At 38.5% G+C, this 23576-nt stretch overlaps 1 protein-coding gene across 8 annotated transcripts in view; it reads left to right on the plus strand.

Annotated features, from left to right (window-relative positions):
• The first annotated feature begins 927 nt into the window (after nt 1–927).
• The window catches only part of spata17 (spermatogenesis associated 17), a 61864-nt gene continuing 39215 nt past the window's right edge, over nt 928–23576 (plus strand). For 7 of the 8 annotated variants that reach the window (XR_003220068.1, XR_003220069.1, XR_003220067.1 and 4 more), the window contains exons 1-9: nt 928–1083; nt 1683–1772; nt 2882–2963; nt 4364–4414; nt 7806–7909; nt 15195–15318; nt 17504–17551; nt 19588–19827; nt 23330–23466. Coding sequence is in view for 5 of the 8 variants with exons in the window: in XM_019359756.2 (XP_019215301.1) it covers nt 1016–1083; nt 1683–1772; nt 2882–2963; nt 4364–4414; nt 7806–7909; nt 15195–15318; nt 17504–17551; nt 19588–19827; nt 23330–23466 (944 nt within the window). In the remaining 3 variants the exon portion in view is untranslated. The remainder of the gene's footprint in view (nt 1084–1682; nt 1773–2881; nt 2964–4363; nt 4415–7805; nt 7910–15194; nt 15319–17503; nt 17552–19587; nt 19828–23329; nt 23467–23576) is intronic. The other variant, XM_013277059.3, reaches the window with a different exon arrangement.

Genomic DNA, 23576 nt, shown 5'->3' on the forward strand with positions numbered 1-23576 from the left:
CTCAGAGAAAGACAGAGAGACTGAAAGGGATTCTCAAACAAGCACACTGCCTAGTTCACAGAGAAACAAGCCGAGGCATGCCAGTACAAAAACACATGAAAGAGCAATGAGACAGACATATACTCATTCACTTTCACTATTTGTGGTTTCCCTGTCTCCAAGGAGTAATCTATTATACAGACAGTCTTTTGCTCTGACCACTGGCCAGACAGATATCTTTCCTTGCACAAGTACAAAATACACACAGAGACACACATATACACCCTGCTTAGGTGATCATTTTGACAGGGCAATATGACTGAAGAAGAGTGGAGTGAAGATGAGGGAAATTGTGGAAGGAAGAGTGGGGAGAAATAAACTGATAACTGTATGATGAAGGCTGATAACGTCAGGAGAGGAGGGAAGTAGATGAAGGGATGGATGGAAGAAGTGAGGCAGCTGGCAGATCAATACACAGATCCACAATCTGCATCCCATGAAACGGGCGCTTTTTAAAATCTCTTAGTTTTTTTTAAAGGCCTACTATTCTTATTACTTACAAAATGTTTTGCTTTGGTATAGTAAGTGGGAAGTGGTTTGCAGGACGAAAAAGAAAATTGGATTTTTTCGTGAAGTTTTTATTTCTATCATGTATTACTTTTGGAATTTATGGTTAAATTATAATTAATTATTTTTTGTCCATTAAAGAAGCTATTACAGCTGCTAAACAGCACTCGTAGATAAACATCGCCATTCAGTTCATCCATTACAACTCAACCATGTCTCCATGTGTTTTATGCATTTATCCGCCGTATACTGCATATAAAATGTAAACTTGTTTGCATACATCGTATGATATTAACCCAATTCGGTTACTGGAATCTGTTTAAACGCTTTACAATAGCCGAAATGAAAGGAAATAGACACGTTAGGAGGAACTTTCCCTTTTCCTGTGAGTTTTGAACGCATCTGCAGTACCTTGGGAAACACTTGTGTTGTCAAGACAACAAGTAAACTCTCGCTTGAGTACACCGACATGGCGGAGCTGTTGAAAATAAAACGTGAATTTGAAGAGTTCCAAAAGGAATACTGCTGTAGAAACAGGTATGTGTTAATGATTTACATAACTATGTATGGATACGTTTAATTGCTTTATGAGTTCTTGTCAGCGGTTTAGCAGTCAGCATTTAGCTAACATCACGCAGAACTAAGGCTAGCGTCATGCGTCTACTGTGTATGCTAATAAGCTTTTTGCGGTCCTGTTTTGGCGTTACAATGCAAGTTTTTGGTTCCTTAAGAATGACAGTAATGCTCAGAAGCACCCTAAGAGTAAGCAACACAAATTGGGCAAAAGCAAAGTTTAGCTGTGTAACTTGCCAGTAAAAATGTGTTGTTGTTGTTTTTTGTTTGTTTTTACGCATGAAGGACTTATTATCGCCTCTCCTAAAAGAGTTAAGCTAAAGTCAAAGGAAAGTGGCGTTTAGTCTCCAAATGTTGAAATATTTTTCAGCCAGTTTTAATAATTGGTGTTATAATGAAGCTTAATATACATTTTTGAGAAGATGCTTAAGTGAGCTGTGATAACAATGTATTCTCTTTACTGTATATTGTGCATGCTGCCATGCGTAGTAAGACCCCCCTCTGCACGGCATGTTTTGAATAGTAACATTAGTGTGATATATTTTTGTGTTTATGTATTTCAGAGAAGCTGAGGAGAACAGAGAGAAGGAGAACCAGGCCGCCACCCAGATCCAGAGCTGGTTCAGAGGCTGTAAGGTGCGGGCTTATCTCAGGTATGGTATATCTCTGTGATCCAGTTTGTAACTGTAATCCATAAAAAAAGACTTGGTGCTCATGCAAAAACAAAACAGACATTCATATTTTATTTATCAATGTAAGTGTAGTTCCTTTGGAGTTGTAAAACACTCAGACAGGCTGTAAGAGTTCATATCAAGGGAAACACTGATATTAGCTCACTACCATAATTATCCCACTTCCAGAAGTTTGCAAATGGCCTGGAGGGATAAATGTCGCTTGCACTCTATGCTCTTTTCTCACACAGAGAAATAAATGTCTCTATCTCTGTGCTTGTTCCCATACTGTGACCCTAGCACCATTCTGCAGGGTCAGCAGACAAACTTCCAGACAGTAGGTTAATTCAGATTACTTTAGTTAATTGATCAATGCGTTAAGTGGATAATTAGCAACAGTTTTAGCTGCCTAAGTGCAACTCCGGGGTTGTGCTAGCCCCACTATAAGCATTGATTTTCTGGGCATATAAATGGCCTTTTGGAAATTGATGGCCTCATTGGAGGCAGAGAATCGCAGTGGACTTGCATTTAGAGTATGTTTGAAGATGAATACAAATGTGTACCGCTGACTAAAGGAGGTGAAAGGCTCATCGGACATGATCGAAAAGCCTGGGAGAGCACGAATGGTCTATATGTGTGTGTGTGTGTGTGTGTGTGTGAGTGCATGTGTGTTCGTGACAGCTTGTATTTGTAAGCATAATGTTTCCTTGACCTTTCATTTGAGCCTTTTCACAACCTTAAATGTGTATGCAGAAAATCGCTTTCTTTTTATTGTTTTCCCTAAAAAAGAGTTTATGTTAGGAAGTTAAATTAATTGAATAATTCATTAATTAATTCTAGATAAAGGTATTTTTTAGCTTATTCATAACTATGGAAACTTTCCATTTCATGCGTTGTTAGGATTGAGCTTTCTGGGGGAGGGTTGCACTGAATTGCTTAATTTCTCAGCTTAAACAACCTTGTTAATGACCAGTGAAATCTGCCTTTTACTTCCCTTACGTGTTTCTGAATAACTTTTTCCAGGGTTTCCTTCAGTTTAACTACTAAAAAAACATCCACCCAATCCTCTCCTCAATTTGATTTTATTACAGCCATCTGCACAAGAAGGCAATCATTATACAGAAGATATGGCGGGGCTTCACAGCAAGGGCACATGTCAGACAAATGGTGAAGGTAAGCCAGTGCCTGGAACGACTATAGATATATTGATTATGTTATGATAGCACGCATTAGAATTCAATTGCTATATTCCTAAAGTCCCTGCGTCTGACCTTAAGAAATATAATTCACCCATTACACATTAGGAAATTAGCACTTTGGAAAAATGATGCATTATGATAAGGAATTCCATCTATTTCACAATTCTTGGGATGCATATAGAAAAAAGAAAACAGTTGTGTGTATCTATGTGTGTATGTGTATGCTTTAGTAAAACAAGGCCCCATTTTCAGCATATTGCCTCCAACTGCTTCTTAATTGAACAGATTGTTGATACCGGATCCAATACCCAGCGCTCTCACGTATAATTTTCCCCTGGATTGAGTTTTGTAAACGTATCACAACAAGCTATTTATCATGCCTGTAAATTGACTGTTTGCTAAAGCATAACTGCCAGCCGCCGTTTGGGAGGCGTTCAAGAAATGGAAGGGTGGCGGTGGAGGGGGGGGTGTTGAAATAAACAATGAAGGATGTGTCACAACACACATATGGGCTAAAAAGAGGCTGTTTGGTCTCATTTGGAAACAGACAAGCGCTAATTTGAATCACTCAAAATTGCCACAGTGCACTGTTTTGAAATTAGCCCTGAGAGATTCTACTCTTCACCTCCTTTATCTCTCTCTGTCTTTTTCTCTCTTGCGGACCTTATCATGTGTAATGTGATGTGCACAAAGCCTCTTCTCAAAACATCAAGCTGAATTTACAACCTCCTTTCAAGTCTTTGTCTTCCATCTCCTTCCTCTTTTTCCTCTCTTCCTTGTCATTATTAAAAAAGACGTGTTGAGATATGAATCCCTTTTATGGCCCCCACTCCAGTTTGCTCCTGAAATGTGCCCCCAGTGGTTGCCTGGCACGTTTGGAGTGTGACGGCTCGTTGAGTATGTTGCTGAATATTCTCTGGCCTTTTGTTAGTCTGTTCTGTGGCAGTGCTGTCATTGATTATGAAATCCAGAGGAGAACGTTTGGCCGTCATACATCTCCATTAGTGCGCTGCTTGACTACCATAGATTTTCTTGGCCCTTGTCTGTGTTAGTGTATTAAGAGAGTACCGTCCTCCCCTTGATAGAAAGTCCCACTAACCACTCTCTCTCTCTCTCCTTTTTTCTCTCTTCGTCTCTGTCTCTCTTTTGCTCTCTCTCCATCCCTCTGACTTTTTCTCGTTCCTCTTGTCTCTCTTCCTTTCCCACTCTTCTTTTCTGCCCCCTTCCCTCCTCCCTCCACTCTACAGTGGCCCTATCTATGCTGCCTGTGCAATGTATTATGTATAAAGAGCTCTTTATCTTTGACGCCTGCTGTGGACAGATCAGAGGGCTGGGAGACAAGATGTAACGCCATCGTTTCCTTTGTGTTCACAGGCGGCATATTTTATCATGAAGATGAATTTCTACGAGGAGATGGCGGTCAGGGTAAATATCACCACACTGTCTTGTTTTAGCAAATGGAGTGTCGTGGTGGGGGGACACTCTGTTGCTCTCTGTATGTGGGAGCCCCTGTGAGTAGCAGCCCATAAGCATCATACCTCTAAATTTCTTTAATCCTTTGTTGGCCATTTTTCTCCCTTTTTAAGTGTAGCATCATGGTAATCCAGTATAATTTATTATTATTGTTAAAAACCCTATAAAAATGGACAGATTTCTATATCAAAATGACCTATCAGATTTATGTCTCAAACCACAGCGAATATTTCATATATAACGTTAAAAACTCTGTTTTAGAAACATTTTTTTTTTTCACTTTGCTTAAATGGTCATGGCCCTCAAATGCTGTCTTTATCCCTGAACACCTACTACTGTTCAACTCATAAATCATGGCTCTGTGGCTGTGAGTGATGCTTTGGCACTTTTACACAAGGATATTGCCTAGAAATCTTATATTTTAACAGTTCCATATAGGCCTTCTCTTTTGGTGAATGGTTTCATGCCTAAACCATAAAAGGGTTTTATAGACCAACAAAAAAATTCACCAGTGTTTATTGAAGAGAGAGATTCACTGTCCAGCTGGAAAGAGATGTTTATAATATTTTCGTATTGGTGGAAAAGCCGGGGAACTGAGGGCTTTATGTTTTACACATAATAGGAACCCAAACAAATAAAGCTCACCACCCTGCTTTTACAATAAATGTCACATTATAGGAGAGACATAGATTCAAGAATAATGTTTGACCCAGCTGTTTAGGTCACAGGGTGAAAGTTCAGAGGTGATGTCGACATGTGGTCCGAAAGAGAAGCTACTGAAATAAGAGACCTATGTTATCTATGAAAATAACCACAATTTCCTATAGGACACAATAGGAATTTTAATGGAGAATTGTGTTAAAATGACTGGTGCTTAGAGGTTACCAATGCGAGAAAGTACTGGGTTTAAACCCCAGAAGGGCCAAGTGAGCCTTTTCTGCGCTGAGTGTATTCTCTGTGTCTGTCTGGGGTTTTTCCGGGTGCTCCAGTTTTCTCCCACTGCCCTTGACCAAGGCTTTAGCCTCATATGTGAAATTGGTCCCTTGGTGTTGGACTGTGTACTGCCCACAGCGCCTAAAGAGAAGTCATGGGGCAAATCCAAAGACAAAAATTCTCAAAACAGATCGATTACATGTGACTTTAGACTTTAGAAAGTTCATAATAAATTAAAGGACAATAAGGGAAATACATGTAGTATCTGGCCTTTTTTATGATGCCACCTGTTGAAACTTTTCTACTATTTACACCAGACATACAGATGTAGTACTTAATACCTGCAATATAAGTCTTGAGAGTTAGAGTGGGGCCTCATCTTTCCTCAGCCCTCAGCCTCAACACCGGCTCTCCACAAGGCTGTGTACTGAGTCCCCTACTGTACACTCTGTACACACATGACTGTGTTAGTACCCACCCAGACAACACAGTCATCAAGTTTGCAGATGATACCACCGTGGTGGGGCTCATCTCAGGGGGAGATGAGACAGCGTACAGAGCTGAAGTTCAGAGGCTGTCAGATTGGTGTGTAGATAACAACCTGGACCTCAATACCACCAAGACAAAAGAACTGGTAGTTGACTTCAGAAGGAGGAAGTCTGAGCTGCAGCCTGTCAGCATCAACGGGGAGTGCGTGGAAGGGGTCTCCAGTTTCAAGTTTCTGGGTGTGCACATAGACACAGACCTCCAATGGAGCTCTAACACCTCTGCGGTCTTAAAGAAGGCCCAACAGCGTCTCCACTTTCTGAGAATCCTCAGAAAAATGGACCTGAAGAAGGAGCTGCTGACCGTCTTCTACCGCTGCTCCATTGAAAGTGTGCTGACATATTGCATCGGTGTATGGTTCTCCAGCTGCACCGCAGCACACAGAAAGGCACTCCAGAGGGTCATCAATATGGCCCAAAAAATCATTGGACATCCTCTTCCCTCCCTGAAGGACCTGTACAGCACTCGCTGTCTCAAGAGGGCACGCAGCATCCTACGGGACTGTACACACCCAGGACACCGGGTGTTTAAGCTGCTGCCGTCTGGCAGGAGGTTCAGGCTGCTGAGGTCCCGAACAAACAGACTCAAGGACAGCTTTTACAATAGGGCAATAGCCCTGATCAATGCAAATAGCTGACCTGATTGGCTACCTCCCTGGACTTTTTTAGGGGGGAGGTAACAATGTTTAAAACAATAACAATAATAATATTTATATTTATAACAAGGTGCAATAATAATTAATGTGCAATAATAACAGTGTGCAATACACATACACTTATTCTTCTTTTTTTATTTACTAAGTTAATATACTGTGTTGTGTTGTTTGTGTTGCGTTGTGATGTGTCATATCGTGTCGTGTTGTGTTATATGTAGTGCCGACGTAGGACAGTTTTCCAATTTCATTGTACTACTGTACTATGTATGACTGTGCAATGACAATAAAGAGTTATCTTATCTTATCTTATCTTGATCCCACATCTTCTGACACACACTCTGTACTTTCTCGACTTCAGTGTTTGTTCTGTTTGAATATGACCTGAACAGAGATACAAAAACAAATGAGAGAAAGACATTTGTACTTTTTTGCCAAATAAGTATATATTGTATAAATGAAGAAAAAGAAACCCACAAAGGACACCCAACACATACAATCATCTCAGAATCCACTTGTGACATTTTCTTTGAATCAATTTTAACTCTATTTCTTTTTCTCTCCCCTCCTGATGTCTTTATCTTGGTGTGGTAGCTAACAGAGGATAATGTATTAAGGCCGTAATAGAAACCAGTGTTTACATGCCGCACCTCGTATTTGTATTAGATTCAACAGCATCGATTTCACTAGTCAACAAAGGTCAGCAAGAACTCGGGAGGCGGCAATTACTTTATTTAAAATTATCTATTGACTGGCAGATCAATGCTAATTCTCATTTTGCTCTTTGTTGTTTTTCCCTATCCTCCACTTCTCCTCTTCTTTCTTCTTCCCTCTTCTCATACCGTGATTATTCTTTTACCTGCCACTGTTTTAATCTCCTAATTAGTCTGAAGGACATCCGCCCCTTTGCTTTAAAATGGTCAACTATTGTGTGTGGGTGTGTTCTGGCTAATCTGCAGCCTCCTCAATCAGTGTGGATGATGCAGTTAAATACATGGTGATGTGACAGTTTGACAGTCTGTCTCCCTCGTGCTGGATTGTCCCTCAGAAAAATAGGGATTGTATAGTTTATTAACAATGGTTTAAAAGTGTCTTATCATTTATATTAATGCTCTGACTTATGTTGAGATTTTATGTGTTAATCTAATGAATAAAAGCCTACTTAAATGTTAAATTTAAACTTCTCATAAAAACTTCTGTAATCCCACACAGATCCAGCGGAGATGGAGAGGATTCTTTGTGAGGAAACATATCCATAACTTCTATGCACGAAAAAAGTATATGGAAGGACTTGTCATGAAAAATGAACTAGTCAGGTGAGAAAAAATAGTTTCATTTATGAGACCTGAGTTAATCTTGTCTTTGACTTACAGGTTTTTATTTGGTTTTATTTTCCTGAAACTCACTTGAAGTTTTGTTGCTTTTGTCTTTCTCACATGGCCAGTACATGTGTCAGCATTCTTCTAGATAGATTATAACTGATATAATACAATATCTTCAATTAAAGGAAGCAAACATGGGGTACCCTCTTTTGCACAAAGGAATGCAAACTGGAAAGGAAAAAAAAACTTAGCCTTAATATGTTCTGTTAGAACATAGTGTATCTTTGCCCACTGACTATAGCCTATTATATAGCCTATCAATCAAAATGAATTGATTTGATTCATGTAAAAACAGTTGTCTGAAAGGTGTATTGTGTATCCTTAACTAAAACACATGAGTAACGGGAAAGGAAAAGTGAGGAAATGAAAGAGACTGAGAGACAAAGAGAAGAGAAAGACAGAAGAGAGAGAGAGAAGTCCTCTAAAGTGCTTGAGGCTAAGAGAGAAGTGAACGATGTGAAGAAATTAAAAATTAGCCTCTGATTTGAACCGCAGCTCGTGCATTAATAAAACATCCTGCGCTTCAGGGCTTACTGCTAGAGATACACCATCTTTTATTTTTGACAAAAAAAACCATCACGTTTAGCTAATAGTCACATTTTTAATGTTGCTAATATATTTTACAGGAAAATATCTTTAGGCTTCTGCTAAAATTAAATGTAAATTTGTTAAAGTGCTCCTTGGATCACTGACTCCCCCCCCACTTCCCCAGCAGCATTTTACCTTTCCTCCACGCTCTTTGCCCCTTTTAGAAATAGGAGTGACTAGGCTGTTAGAGTCCATCATGGAAGAGTTGCTGCTATAATATAACACAAAAGTGAGCACACACAAAGACATGTCAACTATGTTAAGTATTCTGACCAGTCACTGGCATTATTTTGCTTGTAATGTCTTAATGAAATTTAAGACATTACAAAAGTATAATAAATAATTCATAGTAAAAAGTATTCATAATCAGGCCAAATTTAACCACACTGCAATAAAGATACAATAAGGAAACAATCAGACCATTGATCTGAACTGAACTGAACATCACTTCGTAGGACTAAATCAGATTAACTCAGAAGTATCCAAGCTATAGCTTTTAGTTTGCAAGGACCTTGCCTAAAAATATATATGCATATACTGTGGCTCCTGTCTCTTTGCACCTTTTGCATAACTTACAACAGTTAACAAAAATCATAGGAATTGAAATTTAGAAACAAGAAGCTGTAAGGATAAAGTGACCAGCTATGTGATGCAATTTCATTTTAGGCTTCTGGTCTTACGCTTTTGTTATCAGCTGTGATACATTCACACTCTCATACTCTCTCTCATACTCATACACACATTTATGCAAAAACACACATACACACATACACATGCAGCCCCTCCTCCACAGTGGTTTGGGGTACGAGGTCACTTTCACTTCACTTAATCACATGTTTATTTAGTGCTGCTGGGGTCACGATCAATTAACGCCGTGCCGGCATTTATTTAAAATATCCTTTCTCTGTTAGCTGCTAAGCCCCCGGATTGCACACTGCCTGATCACTAACCCTGCAAAGGTCTGCTTTTTAATCCATTACCGTGCTCCCTGGCTCTGCAAGTCTGTCCGTCTGTCTGTCCAACCACTGCATAAATTAATAAATTCAAAGTCAGATGAATGATCTCCATTTATTGAAGGCTGATCAGCTGTGCATGGTAATGATGTAGGAGTATTGCATATTTTCCCTTCACTGTCTTTGTCCTTTTTCATTCTGATTCTCCATTCCAATCTCTTTCTCATGACAGAGCTCCCCAGTTCAAAACCATCTGTATCATTTCATTAGGTACAACTAATCCACGCCACTTACACCATCCTCTTTTATCCACCGCCCTCTCTCCGCCTCCCTTTCTTAATCTCTGCCTCTTGCCTCTCTCTTTCTCAATCTATTTTGTTCGATATCTTTCTCTCCTGCTCTCCTTGCCACAGGTTCACTATGCTTTAGTGTCCATCCTCATTCATCCTTCCTCTCCTTCTGCATAGCCTAATGAAGTCAGGACCCCAGTGCAGTCCCCACTCTGCCACAGTTTTCCTTGATACCCCAACAATTTATCACTTTGTCAGGGAGACACTTAAAGTTCCTGGGCTTTAATAAGGGCATGCTGTGGGACGATGGGGGCAATTAGGAAAGCGGAGCAAGTCCGCTTTGCATATTTACTAAATGTGCTGGTGTCATCGTTGCTGCCACTAGCACGGCCTGTTGACTGCATGAATTATTCCTCTATCTGCAATAAACAGCGGGGTAATTATTACTGCCATAATCAGATAAATAATTCTCCCTGTGATGTTGCAACAACATAGTGAAATCTTTTAAGTTATCCTAAAGAGTGCTAAAAAAGGAGGCTCAGAGAGAGTTTATGGACTGTCACTAGGCTGAAAAGCACAAGTGTTTTCTTCTCTTCTTTTCTTTTGTGCTGTGCTGTCTCTCTTCGTGTGTCTACTTTTTTCCTGTCTCCCTTCATTCCAGCCTTCTTCATTCCTCCATCTCTTGTGTCCCTCTCAAGGACATTCATGAAAGGAGAGCTGCTATGTTGGAGAGAGTGTGGGTCTGCCCTGCGATCACTCTCCCCTTCTATGCGTCAGTCTTTCTTTTAGTGCTCTTCCCTTCTGATCCAGTTTGGATGCAGACAAGTTCTCTCTTCAGTCTGATTGGATTTATATGTTCGCTATGTGTGTGTCTGTTGAAGTTTAATGTGGATGCACTGCTACTTGTCTCTTTAGAAAATTACTTTGAGAGTGAACAGTGGACAAAAGTCTGTGATATATTTGAAATTATTTGTTTTTTTCCTCTCAGTTTATTGACTGTGGATTAGCGATATTATCAAAGCTGGGGTTAATTGTTTGCTTAAACACCTTTGGGTGGCATTAGTTTTACTACTTTAGTGAATTAGTTAATCAATCGGTCAGTCACTTAAATGGAAAGGCTATGTTATGAGGGTGTTGAAGGCTCAATACATTGAGCTCGCCACTGTCTAAATTGACTGGCTGACTACCCTCTCATTGCCAGCTATTGAATCATTCAATTGGAGCAATTAAAACAGCCAATCAGGTCAAGCCTCCATCAAATATTTAGAACCTGGCCAATTAGCTGCTCTGGTGCTGGCCTGGATGACCGAAGGTGTGGCCTGCTGTCCCACAATGCCTCACTCTCTGATGTTCCATTACTCCTTGATCCCCTGTTTTGAACCAGAGAGTAAATTATTGAGGAAGAAGTGAGAAATGTGGCTGTATTATATTAGACATTTAAATAAGTTAGAAATCCAGGGTGAAAATGTCAGTAAGGGTTTCAGTCATTTAAAAGTACTTCAGGTATGTTTGATTAACTTGTCCAGCGGTTCAGCAGCCATTAAACATAATCTCTAGCCACAGTGCTTCAGGAATACAACGTGACAGGCTTTGCACACTAATTGTGTGTAATGTTCATAATTTTTATTCAGTTTTTATTTTATGTCATATATCTATTTTATCACATACTGAAAGGTGGGCTCTGTGTATAATCTAAATAACACAATATCATGATTCATGAATCATAAATATATTTATTAATATATTTATATAATTGGTGTTTCAACACCAATTAATGAATGAAAGTTTGAATATTATTGTGACATTATTATATTATTTCATTGCAAATCATCGCATTTCAAAATTGTTGATGTATGATTATGTTTAGCCCTTTGTTGCACCTCCAGCAGTGGTACAGTATAGTTTAATGTTACTGGGATTAATGCAGTGATATTTATCCGGCACCCTGCTAATTGTGTGGCATGAAGAACAGCGTAGATGCAGCTTTGCACAAACAGCTGGAGAGAGACAGAGAGAGGCACCAGGTAGTTTATTTAATTTCTTCAACATGAAAAGATGGTTTTATAGGGGACTACCAAATCAAGGTTCACATGGAGCAATTAATGATTTATCCTGTTGTAATTAGGCATCAGCTGTAAAGGTTAAATAATTTAACACTTGCCTGCTTTTTTATCTCCTTATTAGGTAAAAGTGTTCTTTTTCACTTTTACCTTTCTTTTAAGTGTAAAATATTTAATATGCATAATACATTACATCACATACTGTTAACATGAACTGTACGATAATAATCAATACATTAGCTCAATTTTTGTTTCTGTTGTTATAAAAATAAATGCACAAAAAATTCCCCACAGTTAGGCCTGGCTTGGGATCTGGGCCTGAAAATGCACTGTAATCCTCTGAGGAACTAAGGAGATCGATTGCTGTAAATTTAAAAGTGAAATGTTTTCTTTTTATTGCCTTTTTTAAATTTCATAATGTGGCTTTTCTTTAAGAAACTAAAGCAAGAACTTCTCTAAAAAAAGACATAGTGTAAATGGGAGCATATTTGACTTCAGAATCTATGTATGTAATTTCAGCATTCATATGCCTTTTCAGGTATACAAGTTACTCTTGTATAGCTCTGTACAGTGTCAGTTATTCTGAGAAACTCTGCAAAATTGTCACTGTTTTAATGCAGTGTTGCCTTAGATCCAGAAAACTGAACTGGCCTTGTCCTTTGGACACAGAGGTTACTCTATATATTTTCCAACTGTACTTCTGAAAGTTTTGGGACCTATGTTTTGTTTTGGGGGGATTTTTTGTGATTAAGGGAGCAGCTGAAAGTGGCTTCGAGTGGCTCTTTAATGTAGTGGTTCACACATTTGTCTAAGAAGCAAAAGATCCCCACTTAAACCCAAATATCTCTTTTGGATTGTGTCAAGAAGGATATCTGGTGTACAAAGTCAAATATGCGGAGCTACCTGCTATGGCGATCGCTTATAAATAAGATGACAGCCAAAAGTAGATGTTGCCAGAATTAACCTTTGCATTAATTCTGGAAGAGAACACGTACATCAGGAGAGTAATGTTTTATTAAAAATTGTATGTGATAGCTGAGAAAAACTTGGTTTTGTGGTGACCCTTCTTTTATACTTCCCTTACTATGCTGGTTCAGATTGTTCAGATTTTTCCTATAATCTTTCACCTGTAACTTTATTTATTTTTAACCTATTATAGTAAATCTATACATATGTGTTTATATACATATGTGTATAATTTTGATTAAAACCAGCAATTATTTTTTTTTGTTCCTTTCTATTTTAAATATGAAGTGCGGCTCACAGTATATGCTCAGATACCAATGTTCTACAAATGTTCTATGTTTTTATACTATTTAAATTTAAGAAATATCTTTACAAGAAATCAGCTTAGGCTGATAAACCAGACGTAGCACATGTTCCAGAGATGTTCCAGAGTTAAACATAGTGTTTCTTTCTTTCTTTTAACTTTTACTCAGTCAGTTGCACACACATTTATAAACACAGACACACAGACACACGCGCACACACACAGGCGCGAGGGCATGTGCTGCTTGCCGAACAGGGCTAATGAGGGTTGTATGTTGTGGCGGCTGGTTGGGTCGACACAGATCGAGGTGCCTTCAGCCGTTACAAATCTGTTTGGCTTTTGTCCACTACAGAGCAATTAATAACACTGGGTCTGGGGTAGGGAAGCAAAGGTCACTCATTGAGGCCCCCCCCCCCCCCCCAACACCCCAACACCCCAACACACACATATATAGATACATATAGACATACATGTAGTATAAAAATAGATACAGACTTGCATATTTATGATAAACGCACAAACTGCTATATTCTCAGTTAAACTGTTTCAGCCCAGATACATGTGAAAATATGAACATATGAACAAAGGTCCTGATCCCCTGAAACATTACTACAAGCTTTTTAAGGTGCTATTAAGAATTGAGCAAACAGAAATGACTACATATATACAGACATGCACATATGGTGGACAACACCGTCCCTAAACCAGGACTTTAAATGTTACATTAATAAGTAATATCCCTGTTAGCTAGGTGGACAAATAGAGGCCAAGCAACCTCAATATTTACTCCCCACACACCTACACTGTATTAAATTACTGTATTTAATATTACACAAATGCACATATTTAGATTCACTCTTCTTCTTTACACACCTGCAAGCATTTTTCATTTATATTGTAATTGAGTCTGGTGCTGAAGAATGAATGAGAATGCACAGGCAATGGGAATTTGTTGTGATTTGTTTTTAAATGTCAGTAGCCACAGAATGTGTTAACCTCAGATTACTGACACACTTTGAATACCCTGAATCTTCTATGGAGGATTGAAATTGAAAACAGAAGTTGGGTAGAGGGGAAAAAAACAGCGGAGAAGAAGTAAGGAAAAAGGAGGGAAACAGACACGGGATTCTTGATGAGCTATGGTTAAACTCTTATTGGTATTGTGCTCTTGGAATTAAATTGGTTTTACTCCTGCTTTGTGTGTGTGTGTGTGTTTATATTATGACGGCATGTGTGTATTTAGTAATTGTTTCCAATTCCCCTTTTAAGTTATCACCACTTTGTAACAACATTGCTGTGTGGATGTGGAATTAAATTGCTGTGTGTATGGGGTTTTAATGCATCCCATTTAGCCAGCTTCGCTTAACAGATGTCATAGACAGACCTGTCCTGGCTGCCATGATGAAATATATCAATCATCCTCCCACTTATAGCCTCTTACACTCTTACTTTGCCTTTTTTTTCTTCTATGCAGTGTCATTCTGTTGTTTTTGCCCCAGAGCTTCTCTGTCTTTCCATGTATCCCTCAGTGTGATTAGGTAGTTTTTTTCCTTCATCTGAAGGACACTTTAGGGAATTGTCAGCTTTACGACCAACAACTGTTTCCCAAATACATAATAACACATGCACAGATGTACTTGTCTGAAGTTTACACCATTTACAAGTTATTGATTTATATGGTGTTAAGATATAGTACTTCGTAAGGTGAATCCTCAGAAAATGTGTAATACAACACATTAATGTAGTATTAAAAAAACATTAAGCTTACTTGTTAAACCAAGTGGTATAGAGTTAAATGTAATCAAAATAAAGAGTAATGTACATTTAGTCATTGTCATTCAGAAAACATACTGTACATGAGTATATAAATATGATGAGTTATTGCTACTATATGAATTACAATGATTGACAACTTAGGAATCTGAGAAATTATGTCTTAACTGTTATTGTGTAAAATGATTTTAATTTATTATACATGTCTAACTAATGCATATCTATTCTAAAGCCTAATGAATCCGAAGTGCAAGAATGTTTGTGTGCGGTTTATGTTCCCTGCAGGAGGGAGCTTGATCAGCTGGAAGAACTCCAGAAAAGGGAGAGAGACTGTCTGGATATGGTGAAAGAGCACACAGCCAAAGTCTATCAAGCTCAACGGTTACATCACCTCCTCAGTACAAAGCAGGTGGGCTTATGGGAACACAAACACATTCACTATTGCACACATTTTACAACAATGTTATAATGATTAGCCTAATATTTAACCAGAGGGAAATGTACATATTAATTTTATGTTAACCAGAGCTACATGAAAATAGCAAAGTTTAATAAAAATACTGTAATTAATAAACAGTTGTTGGACTAATGACAGTAACACGTTTTGATTCCAAAGTGACCTTAACTGCGGTTACATGTATGGATGCAAAGTCACTTCAGATGACACAGCAAACGCAACCCTGTGGATTGATTTCACATTTGTGTAGCGCTATGTGCACCCATACAGCTATGCACAATTATGTGCATGCTCAGATACATATGCAGGCACACTCATGGGCATTGAGCTCAACATTACAGAGAGGTGGGTTCCTACAGAAACTGTCTACACAGAGAAATAACACAGACCTTTTCCTTTCTATTAGTCAACAGATGTGTGCTGTGTGGAGGTCAGTTGCATATGTGCAAACATAAGTGTGAGTCCTCATGGTTGTTCTGATGTGCTGAGTCTGATGCTTCCCTTGGCAAAAGTGTGCACATTTGTAAATGGTAAATGGACTGGTACTTATATAGTGCTTTTTTACTCTATTTGAGTGCTCAGAGCACTTTTTTTTTTTTTATCATATGCATCATTCAACCATTCACACACACGTCATGCTTTTCTCTATGCCTAAGCATTTTTAACTTAGCAGTCACACACTCTTAGTCCAGTGGATGAATTGGAAATAACTCGTTGTTTAGTATCATGCCCAAGGATACAGCAACAGACTAAAGAATCTGGGGATCAAACCACCGTCTTTTCAGTTAGCGGGCGAGCCATTCTTTCTCCTGAGCCACAGCTATCCCTGTGTTCGTATGTGTGTGGCATCTACGCATCTTTGCGACTCCTCACTGTGATAATAATGAAGACAAAGCACAGTGGTCACTGTTGATTCAGCACCAGCACTCTGCTTACTCTCTCTCTGTCTCTCTCTCTCTCTCCCTCTTTCTCTCTCTCTTTCATGTCTTTACAACTAGCATCATCATTACCTGTCTTGCTGTCTACTGTCCTCAGACATCCCATGTTCACCGAAGATGCATACATACACAAAACTTTCACACATTTGCATAGAGTTGATGCAAGCTGGAGTTTAAGTTTGCAGTTTTTCCACATCAGGCCTGATTCTTAAAATACTTTAACTTGTGGGTATCCACATAATTTGTGTTACGTTTCTTTAACTCTGTTATCATTACTTTTAAGTACACACTAGAAAGAATGAAAGTTTATATGCTCTTCTCCGCCCTCTGTCCATCTTTCTCTATATACTTCCCTCTCTTTCTCTGCATATGGCAGGGGACTCTTTCCCTCCGTAGCTCTGACCTTGTCAGCAGTGAATAGATGGCTCTCCCACACAGTTCATCCTTTCTCACTTCTCAGACCCCAGCCCACACACACACACACACACACACACACCAAAATACACAGACTCACATCCAGCTTACCAAAAGGCCCCAAGTCCCTCTGACAGAGACAGAGATGCTGTGTTCCTGGGGTCAACATCATTGCTCTTCCCGTAGCTAGGTTGGTACTTGGTACTTTTTGGGCTTATGTGTTGTGTTTGTGTATGTGTGTGTGTCTTTAGGGGTGGTGAGATTTACTTTTGTTTATGCGTTGTGTGTGTCTGTGTATTTTGCTGGCTTTCTGTCACTTCCTATTTGACTTGTGTACTGTCATCCCTAAAGCAGAACATTTCTCCTGTAGTTTCAAGCAATTTCCAAGATACTGATTGGTGTTGATCATATAAACTATTCTGATGACTACTCAGTCCACACTTTTAATTAGTTTACTACTCTATTGGGGTGAGGCATAACGTTTGCTAATTTTGTTTTTTATCTATAAGGAAGAATCTTATAAATGTAAGTGAGGACACTTATTATTGGTTGTAGAAATATATTTGACAACTGATTCAAGATATTTTTGTTCTCAAGAGTGACCCTATGCATGATTGATTACTGATTTTGATTATTAGTGAACAGTTGCCCCAGTGTCACTTTGAAATTTTAGTCACTGCTTAGCAACTAGCCTGGGACCTGTTTATCTGTCACCACTGTCTTCGACTGCAACTGGCAGTCTAATAGTAGTACTTCCTTTGCTTTGAATCTCCCCTGCAATCTAGAGGGGGTCTCCAATGAGAAGAATGAGTTTACTGAATCAGCAGAGCAGGGCAAGTACTACTCTTAACAACTAAAATCCATGATGGTGTAGTTGTCCTCATCCTAAGTCCTAGCTTGGGATGAGATTCACTAGAGATGCATGTAATTATATTGCTTCATTATTTTTTTTTGTCACAGTGTACTTGACAAGTAAAATATTTGCAGAACACAACCGTTTAAATGTTACTTTATAGTGTAAGATTCATCTAAGAAAGCACACGTGTATGCATATATACACGATTACATATATGCGCATGCACATATTCTGCCGTTACATATAGAATCTAAACCTATGGGAAACTATGACGTTGTATAATAACTACTTTCAACTACTCCCTTAGTCACAAGGAGTTTTGATTTGGTAGATTTTCACATTGGATGTCCTTCCTGACACAATCCCCCAAGTTATTTGTATCAACAACACTATTTTTTTAAATAGGTACTTATTAGATATTTGCTATTATCAAGCTGTACCTACAACCCAGGGTCAAAAAAATTGCAGTGAATAAAGTTGAAATAATTTCTTTCTTCTTATGACGCAATGGATGATATTTAGACCAAAAGTGCTTATGATCTAATAGTGACACATTTGCTATTTTACTAATTTTTTAATGTTATTTTAGAAGGAGCGAGGTTTGGCTGGATGTAGTTAAAGCTGTCTGCCCTGTGTTTCTCCCTCTCCCTTTCCCTCTTGTTGCAGTCTTTTAGAGTGGAAAGCAGTGTTATTAGCATATAGAACAGGGACAGAGCGTTCCAACTCAAAGCTTTGGTCTGGTAATTAAGACACAGGCAAAAGAATAACTGTGGTTTGAATAATTATCATCAAGGCTGTCTGTGGCAAATCTGTACCCCAGTTCAGAATTAGAGAGGCACAGTTTTAAGTATGTGTACTTGTGTGTGTGTTTAGGATTTCCATCTATCCATTCTTCCATGCATTCACCCCTGTATTCATTTAAGATTAAAAAGATAACACCTTTTTAAAGTGGGGATATTTGGGGGAGGTTAATATGGATTACATGACCATTGATAGGGAAGAAGGTTGATGGAAAATTTTAACACAATTGATGTTTAGTAGCTAATAATTGTTAGTTTAGTCCCTGTCCCAGTAGGTGGCCATTCTGAGATTTGATGTTCCTCTAAATAAACTGAATTATTTTTCTTCTCCAAAATCTAAATGAAGTTATATATATTGATTTAGTACTAAAGCATCCATGTGGACAGCCAGGTGCTTCAAAATCAGTGCCCCAAAATCATGTTCGCTGTATGTCTATGTCATTCCGTGGAGCCTGTTTTTTTATTTCATATTTTTAGGTGCAGTACATTGTTATTAAATGCATATTTAAATGCTGCTGCATGTCTTTTAACAGGTGCTAGAATGTATGAACATATCACTCCAGTTTTAGCAAATTTACACTGGCTCCCTGTTCATTGTCGTATTCATTTTGAGATTCTTTTACTTACTAGTTTCAAATGGTATGGCGCCCAATTATTTAAGCAAACTCCTCAACATGTGTAACCCCGAAAGAGCACTGAGATCGTCCAGCCAGATGCTCTTAGTACAGCCGAGGTCTCGATTGAAGCATAGAGGAGATTGGGCCTTCGCAGTCGCAGCACCTAGACTCTGGAATAACTTGCCAGATGATATTTGTACTTCCGAGTCTATTCAGTCTTTCAAATCACATCTTAAAACTCACTTTTTACATTAGCTTTTAATTCAAGTTCAGTTTCAGTTTGAGTACCATCAGGCTTGTTTTATGTTTGTTATGTTTTTTTTTTTGTTTTTATGTTATACATTGTCATTGCCTCATCTCATTTATCTGTATTTGTTTTTCTATTGTTTTCTCATGGTCTTAACTAATTGTGAAGCACTTTGGTCAACTAAATTGTTTTTAAATGTGCTATAGAAATAAATTTGATTTGATTTTGATTTATTAATTTAAAAAATGTAATTACTAGTAAGAAATACATTTTAATCTAATGACTTTAAAATCCTAATGTAATGTTTTCACACTTTTACCCTCTCTCTCTTTTTTTTCTGTTTCCTCAGTGCCCAGGGGTCTTCAACTCTCCATTCAGGCCAGCTCCTCATGAGATGGAGCTGCTGCTGAGGCAGGTCAAGTACCAGGCCCCCACCAGGCTGGCCTCCAGGGGCAAGGCTTGTCTCTTGGGCATCCCAAGCTCAACAAGCTCTAGTTTCCCTGCGACTCTTGGATCCCCATTGATCAAAACCTCTAGAACTTACAGCTCCAGGCCCATACTGCCTCCCATTGGCAACAAGAAACAGCAGGTGATGATGGTCAAAACGTTGGCTATAAAAGACATAAACAAGTAGAAAAAAAGATAAATACAGCAGCATAAAAGCAGATATACAAGAGATGAGATGTGATGGTGTGAAAAACTGGATTCAAGCATGTTCAAGAGGTGAAACAGACTGTTAGTTTAACAAAGTATCATACTAATTATTAAAGCCTCCAACATCACCTTCCTTCCTCATGGGGGATGGTTCTTGATGAAAGCAGAGATCCTTTAAAACTCCTTTTAAAGAAGAATGACATCATTAAAGCATGGCAGACAGCTCTCCTGGGGGCTACTGCACAGAGTCGTTTAGTGCCTTTATTTCAATGAGTACTCTGTGGGACTATGTAGTTATGTGTTACTATATTTGTGTACCACAGTGTGTGTGTGTGTGTGTGTGTGTGTGTGTGTGTGTGTGTGTGTGTGTATTTTAAAATTGCATGCACAGCTCTGATTAGTGGCCCACAACAACATGATATGTGCTGTGTCAGGTAACGATTTAACTGTACAATTATCCACATTTTCGTTGTACAGGTACAATGACAATAAACGGCTATTCTGTTCTAAATGTAAACTAATACACATTCACATACACATTCTACTTGAATTTGAAGTTTAGATGTATGTATATGTTTCTGTATATTACAGATATATATGGATAATTTTGTTAAATTCCATGGTAAACATGCATTTTATTTCCATTAAGCAAATAAGCGACATATATACATTCAACAGAAATTAAAATTTAATTTAATAAATAATAAATGTAATAAATTAGCATTTTTCTGATCTTATATTTTGTGAACACATTTTTTTTTTTACACAAATTGTTTTAACAATATATTGCTTTGTCTAAAGTGTTCATTTTACAGAGTAAATTTTCATCAAAGACCTTTGGACATATCATAGAGAGAAAAGCACAGATTTGCCACTGTTTCATATTGAATCATTGCTCATTATTGTAACTGTCACATAAATATGACAGTTACCAGTCAAAATCTGCACTATATTAATCCAGTGGCTGATGAAAATAGACGAACCCTGAGTTGCCACTATTTGAATATTTACTTTGGTTGTTCTCAACTGAGAATTTGTCTTGGTTCAGTAAAGGATAATCCAGTGGTGTGTTTGTGACTGTATGTGTCATGTGTCTGTGTTTGCATTTGTGTGTGTGATGATGATTTGAGTGCTATTGAAGAGCAATATTTTCCACTCTGTGGCTCTTTATGGAAAATTGCTTTCCCTAGTATTAGTTTCTAGTAATGTAAAACATAAGTGAGCAGAAATGAGGCGTATATTTGTCTCCTTTTATTAGCTGCAGTTCATACACTTACATACACATGCAGGCATGTCTCCAGCTGGCTGTAATGGGAATAGGTTTATTAATGGTGTCCTAGGAAAGTCTCTATGGTTGATATGAAGAATAATTGTCTATATTTATACATGTGTGCCTCATAGTGTGTCTTTTTTGTGTGTGTTCAGCTGGTGTCATTAGTGCAGGAAGTCCCCTTTTCTTTTGCACTCACCCCTACATCCCACACCCCCTCCATCTCTGGTGTGATAACTATCTAGTGGTGATGGATAAGGTTGAGGTGCTGGCTGTGGAAGTGGTCAGGCCAGGCCACTGATCCCGTGGTGATAGGAGCAAGGACAGGGTCCCTGTCTCTCTCCCCCTCATTCTCCCTCCTTTTTTTAACACCAAACAACAACTGAAGGTCACCTTAAACAAAGCGAAAACATTTAAGTTAATCTGCATTCCCAAAAGTTTAGCCGTTATTCGCACAAGTTCTTAAGTAATGTAGTCTTAGAGCATCCACTTTGAGATTTGACCTCACTGGACACACGGACAACTCACACACACACACACACACACACACACACACACATATATATATATATATATATTCCAACAAGCTTTTTTACCTTTGTTCTTGCACTTAGCCTGAACTCTCTTAGGCAGCTTTCTTGTAATTTCTGTAGGCAGTCTATTTCTCCAGCCTTCTTGGACATAAATCCAGAGCTCTACCTTAGATGTTAGCTGGATGTACTTCTTCAGTAATGTTAAGGTCCGGGCTCTGGGGAAGCCAATCCATGACTGATAGTCTTCCATGGTGTGTTGTTGTTTTTTTGTTGTAGGTTTTTTGTGTTTTCTTTTTTAATCCAGATGTAGTTTTTTGTGCATTGGCAGTGTTTTGGATCCATTGCCATGGTGATCTCTTCTTCTTGTTTGACTCCTCAAATATTCTAAGGACAAACTGCACACCATACTGAGGTGTGCCAAGTTTTCAGCTTATTAGCTCCATGGGAATCACTTTGTTAGTGCAAAAATACTATGCTATGCCTTTAAACTGTGTTATCTTCAGCATGTTTTCTAAATTTAACTAATGAATTGATAATAAGTAACAAAGTGCCTAAAGATACCAATTAAAATAGGTTCTTCGAAAAGTTGTCTAGTTTATCCCTTGAGTTAGATGCCTTTTTTATGATTGAGTGAATCACGGGTAAATGTAATGTGGCTTAACGAACAAACAAAAAGAGAGCCTGAAGAACTATTGTTGAAGACCACTTGTAAAAAATCATGAGAAAGTCTGTCTCCATGGAAGAAAAATAAAAAGAAATGAGGGGTGGCTCAAGACTTTTTAATTGTGTGTGTGTTTCTTCAGTTTACCTTAACAATTTAACCACATTAACACAGATATTATGTAAGTTGACTTCTTAAATAAACTGAGTTTAAACAATTCATAATTTAGTCTTTTTCGTTGAGATCACTGCTATATTTACAGAGAACCATTCCACACCCCACTCCCATCCACTTATCTGCCAATCTCAGCCATGGTCTGAGTAACCCTCATCCCTCTGGCCACTTACACAAAGACTCTATACTCCGACCAAGTCTTTTGCACAACATTCAAGCACTTTTCAACTTGTCATTGTTACTGTGTGCCTTTCTTTTGTTTTTATATATATGTTCCACTTGTTTGTTGCTTATTTCAGTCTTCTTACTATTTATATTTCCTGCACAATTGCTGCACTTTTAACAGGAAGAAAACTCTGGTAGAACCAGGCTCAGGGAGGGGCACCCATATGCTGGGACTGATTGGGGGTGAGGGGAAAAGAAGAGAACAGAGGGGGACATGAAAAAAGATCCACTATCATATTCATTTAGATTTCTTAGATTTCAATTAACAAATCACCACAAAAGCCCAAATCATGATTTTAACCCATTGCCGACAGTGTCCTCATTGCTCCAAAACTGTCTTCTTTTTAATTGATACCCCTCCCATCCTCCTCTCTCCAAAATTGAACTAGCATGCTTGGTTTTACTTCTCCTGCCACTTGATCTTTTTTATTCTTTCTCTACACTTAGCCTGTCTCCTGTCACAAGAGAAGAGATGCAGAGGACTGACCTCTGTCTTTTTAAAATTCTGCAAAAGAGTGACTTTGCGATCAGTTTTCAACTAATGTACTGTCTGTTTTGTCTGTTTTTATTCCAGGGTCTTTCAAGAGAAGCAGGAGAGGCTTGGGAGCAGCGCTTGCATTGTCGTGAATTGATGTTATGTCTGCAGACCTCTTACATGCACCTAGAGGAGACCCAGAATCAGCTACGTCAACTTGAGCCAGTGAGACTTAGGTTTGTACAGCAGTTCTCTGTCCGACCTGTCTGGATAAATCTGGCGGGAGGTGGACGTGGGGAAATGCATGAAACATTATTTATCACTATATTCTGAACCATACACATAT

This window comes from Oreochromis niloticus, linkage group LG1, assembly GCF_001858045.2.
Source record: "Oreochromis niloticus isolate F11D_XX linkage group LG1, O_niloticus_UMD_NMBU, whole genome shotgun sequence".
In the NCBI taxonomy this organism is placed as follows: Eukaryota; Metazoa; Chordata; class Actinopteri; order Cichliformes; family Cichlidae; genus Oreochromis; species Oreochromis niloticus.